General features: G+C 42.4%; 1 protein-coding gene across 10 annotated transcripts in view; it reads left to right on the top strand.

Moving 5' to 3' along the window:
* Window positions 1-2,667, top strand: part of LOC108522770 (zinc finger protein 383-like) — a 19,907-nt gene extending 17,240 nt beyond the window's left edge. For 8 of the 10 annotated variants that reach the window (XR_001883598.1, XR_001883597.1, XM_017863202.1 and 5 more), the window contains 2 exons: window positions 1,873-1,999; window positions 2,302-2,667. Coding sequence is in view for 6 of the 10 variants with exons in the window: in XM_017863202.1 (XP_017718691.1) it covers window positions 1,873-1,999; window positions 2,302-2,405 (231 nt within the window). In the remaining 4 variants the exon portion in view is untranslated. The remainder of the gene's footprint in view (window positions 1-1,872; window positions 2,000-2,301) is intronic. The other 2 variants (XR_001883596.1, XR_001883595.1) reach the window with 2 other exon arrangements.
* Window positions 2,668-4,106: the final 1,439 nt, after the last annotated feature.

The following is a 4,106-nucleotide window of genomic DNA, read 5'->3' as shown; positions in this document are numbered from 1 at the left end:
TTTTTTTTTTTTTTTTTTTTTTTGGTTTATTTGTTTTTGTTTTTATTTTTTATTATTTTTATTTTTATTTTTTTGAGCCAGAGTCTTGCTCTGTTGCCCAGGCTGGAGTGCAGTGGCGCTATCTTGGCTCACTGCAAGCTCCACCTCCCAGATTCAAGTGATTCTACCTCAGACTCCTGAGTAGCTGGGACTACAGGCTCACGCCACCATGCCCGGCTAATTTTATATTTTAGTAGAGACGGGGTTTTACCATGTTGGTCAAACTGGTGTTGAACTCCTGACCTTGTGATCCGCCCGCCTTGACCTCCCAAAAGTGCTGGGATTACAGGCGTGAGCTACCGCGCCCGGCCTGGGATTTGTTTTTAATCCCATGGGAAATGTCTTAATAGGGGTTTGGCCTATCTTTGTTCCAATTTCTACATTGAGGAGGGGAAGAAGCTTTCTTTTTATTGAATAAAATACACATCTATTTTATTTTATTTTTAAATTTTATTTATTTATTTTTTTGAGACGGAGTTTCGTTTTTGTCGCCCAGACTGGAGTGCAGTGGCGTGATCTCTGCTCACCACAACCTCTGCCTCCCAGGTTCAAGCGATTCTCCTGCCTCAGCCTCCCAAGTAGCTGGGATTACAGACATGCGCCACCACGTCCAGCTAATTGTGTATTTTTAGTAAAGATGGGGTTTCTCCATGTTGGTCAGGCTGGTCTCGAACTCCTGACCTCAGGTGATCCGCCCACCTCGGCCTCCCAAAGTGCTGGGATTAGAGGGGTGAGCCACTGCACCCGGCCCACATCTATTTTATTAAATAGATGCCTCAGCATTAGTTGCTAATGAAACAAAAATACAAATAAAACATCTAAATACCCAAATACCACATTTTCTCTAGATTTCCCCCAATGTGTGCCTTATCTCCCTGTACTTTAATGTAATATTTCTAGTATCTTCATTTTATTAGTTTTGCAGTGTCACTGTCAAGATAGAATTATTTAATGGCTTAAGATAACTTTTGTAAGATTTTCAAACCCTAAATTTATAAATCCTATTACAAAAAAAATTATAAGAATTTGATGTGCAAGTTGTAACAGTGTTGGCCAGTGGGAGTGTCTTCAAGTTGGCCCCTAGTCTTATCAGCATGATCCTAATAGTTTTGGTTGCTTTCTTGCTTTTGGTATAACAAGACGTTCAGACTCATCCTGTGCATTTTATAAAATTTGCTCTTGTGGATTTCATGAAATCAGTTCTTTCCCAAAGAACCTTGGTTTCTTTTATTTGAAAATGATACTTAGAAACCACAATCTAGGCTGGGTGCAGTGGCTCACACCATAATCCCAGCACTTTGGGAGGCCAAGGTGGGTGGATCACCTGAGATCAGGAGTTTGAGACCAGCCTGGCCAACATGGTGAAACCCTGTCTTTACTTAAAATACAAAAATTAGCCAGGTGTGGTGGCGCGTGCCTGTAATCCCCACTACTTAGGAGGCTCAGGCAAGAGAATTGCTTGAACCCAGGAGGCGGTTGCAGTGAGCTGAGATCGTGCCACTGCACTCTAGCCTGGGTGACAAAAGCTGTCTCAAAAGAAAAGACAAATTCTGTCTCAAAAAGAAAAAAAAGAGAAAAGAAAAGAAACCACAATCTAGACACTAGGGATGCTTGTTGCGACTTGATTAGTCATCATTTCTAGTCGTTTTCAATGGCAGAGTCAGGAATTTAATATAAACTTCCTACTCTTGCATCTGTTTCTGAGATCTAAAGATACAGGTTCTCAGTGACATCAATATAATTACTCATTTTGTATTACCCCACAGTACAAGCACAGTAGTCGCTGATATATTTTTTTAATTACGCAAGTAAGACATATGTTTATTGTTTCAGGGATCAGTGATGTTCAGTGATGTGTCCATAGACTTCTCTCAGGAGGAGTGGGACTGCCTGGACCCTGTTCAGCGGGACTTATACAGAGATGTGATGTTGGAGAACTACAGCAATCTCGTTTCAATGGGTAAGGGCACCTGTACCAGTGATTCCCAGCTCTCCTCTGGAATGTCTGCTTCTTCCACAGTGAATTTCTCAGCTGCTTTTCAAGTTACTAGCTGAATTTCTATTCTTTATTACCAAACAAATGGTTTGAGCTGAAATGAAAAGGAAGAATGGGAAATGGGCAACTCCAGTGGGCTGTGGTTGAGGCTTCGTCTTCATCTTTCTTTGGCTGTTCCTGTAGTGGCATCTCTTCCTTGATCATCAAGGGACTGGATCTCATTTACCCACAGCATAACCATGTTCCATATCTTTTCTTGTGAGCAGGACTTTATACTCCTAAGCCTCAAGTGATCTCCTTATTGGAACAAGGGAAAGAGCCCTGGATGGTTGGCAGAGAGCTTACAAGAGGCCTGTGTTCAGGTAAGTGAGAAATGACTGAACAGGAGAAAGGCATGACAGGTCAGAACTCAGCTGGTCAGGAGGAAACAGCACCTTTGAGATGTTAACTCTGAAGCTCCCATCAAGAAACTAGGCCAGTGTAGAAAATGAAGTCCTTTTAGCATAGTTATTAAATAACCTGTTTCGCCCTTTTCCTCACTTACCTCTTTCTACTGCTCCTCTCCAACCCTCCTCTTTATTTCAAGCAGAAGGTACCTTTCACTTTTCCTCTAAGAAAACCCTCTTTTACCAATATTTTAGATTCAGCTGCTTGCTAGCTTCTTTTACTCTGTCTGTTTTTTTTTTTTTAAGGGCCTGGCTCTGTCACCCAGGCTGGAGTACAGTGACATGATCATAACTCATTGTAGGCTCAAACTTCTGGGCTTAGGCAGTCTCCCTGCCTCAGCCTTCCAAGTAGCTGGGACTGTAGGCATGTGCCACCATGCCTGGCTAATTCTTTTTCTTCCTCTTCTGCATTTTTTTTTCTTTCTTTTTTTTTTTTTTAATTTTTTTGAGATGGAGTCTCGCTCTGTTGCTCAGGCTGGAGTGCAGTGGCGTGATCTCGGGTCACTGCAGCCTCTGCCTATCAGGTTCAAGCGATTCTTCTGCCTCAGCCTCCTGAGTAGCTGGGACTACAGGCACGCGCCACCATGCCCACCTAATTTTTGTATTTTTAGTAGAGATGGGGTTTCACTATATTGGCCAGGCTGGTCTCAAATTCCTGATTCACCCGCCTCAGCATCCCAAAGCGCTGGGATTACAGGCATGAACCACTGCGCCTGGCCCCTGTTCTGCATTTTTTAGACTTCTGCAGGTGTTTTCTACTACCACTCCCCAAAATGATGGAATTGCATCTGTATACACACAGGTGAATACACACACACACGCACACGCACACACACACCTTACCCAAGTACTCGTCTTCATTATAGCTGCCTGTCAGTGACCTGTTTTATCAGACTGTCTTCAATGTTTCCTTTATCAAACTTTTTTTAATTTCCTGGTTTGTGTAAGGGAATCTTCCAGGTGCTACAGTTTACTAATTGTGTTACCTTTACGAACTCAAGGTCCAAAAGTGGTGCTAAAATATATACATATATGACTTCCACAAAGTAGAGTAGTATAAAAGAGAAATGAGATAAAAAGTTTAGCAGAAAGTCAAAGGCTAACTATGTAGAAGTGGAATTAATCCCTATTGAAGTATAGGTGGAGCCTTGGAAGTGACTGCGGTCGCCATGTGTAGAGATATTGTTGGGGCCAAGAAAAAAAAAAGATCTGTGCCTATATTAAAAAGGAAGAGGTGGCAGAGCAGGAGAGATTTGGGATGAAGTAGGAGAACCAGAAGAGTACTTATTGAGCACTACTATGCACCAAGCATTGATCCAAGGGCTGGGACTATAGTATTCATGAAGGCATTCTAAAGTTCTGCACTTCTGAAGCCTACATTCTAGAGGGTAAGAGAGAAAATGTCTTAGTCCATTTTGCGCTGTTACAACAGAATACCTCACATTGAGTGAAGGGGTGGCCTGCCCCTCCACACTTGTGGGTGTTTCTCATTAGGTGGAACGAGAGACTTGAGAAAAGGAATAAGACACAGAGACAAAGTTTAGAGTGCTAGATTAAGCTGCATCTGAGGAGAGGTACACTCCTTACTGTCTCCCCCTTCTTTTTGTTTAACTAACTGAGTTTGG

Source organism: Rhinopithecus bieti, unplaced genomic scaffold, assembly GCF_001698545.2.
Source record: "Rhinopithecus bieti isolate Rb0 unplaced genomic scaffold, ASM169854v2 scaffold_67983, whole genome shotgun sequence".
NCBI lineage: Eukaryota > Metazoa > Chordata > Mammalia > Primates > Cercopithecidae > Rhinopithecus > Rhinopithecus bieti.
This window is presented reverse-complemented; position numbering and strand designations above follow the sequence as displayed.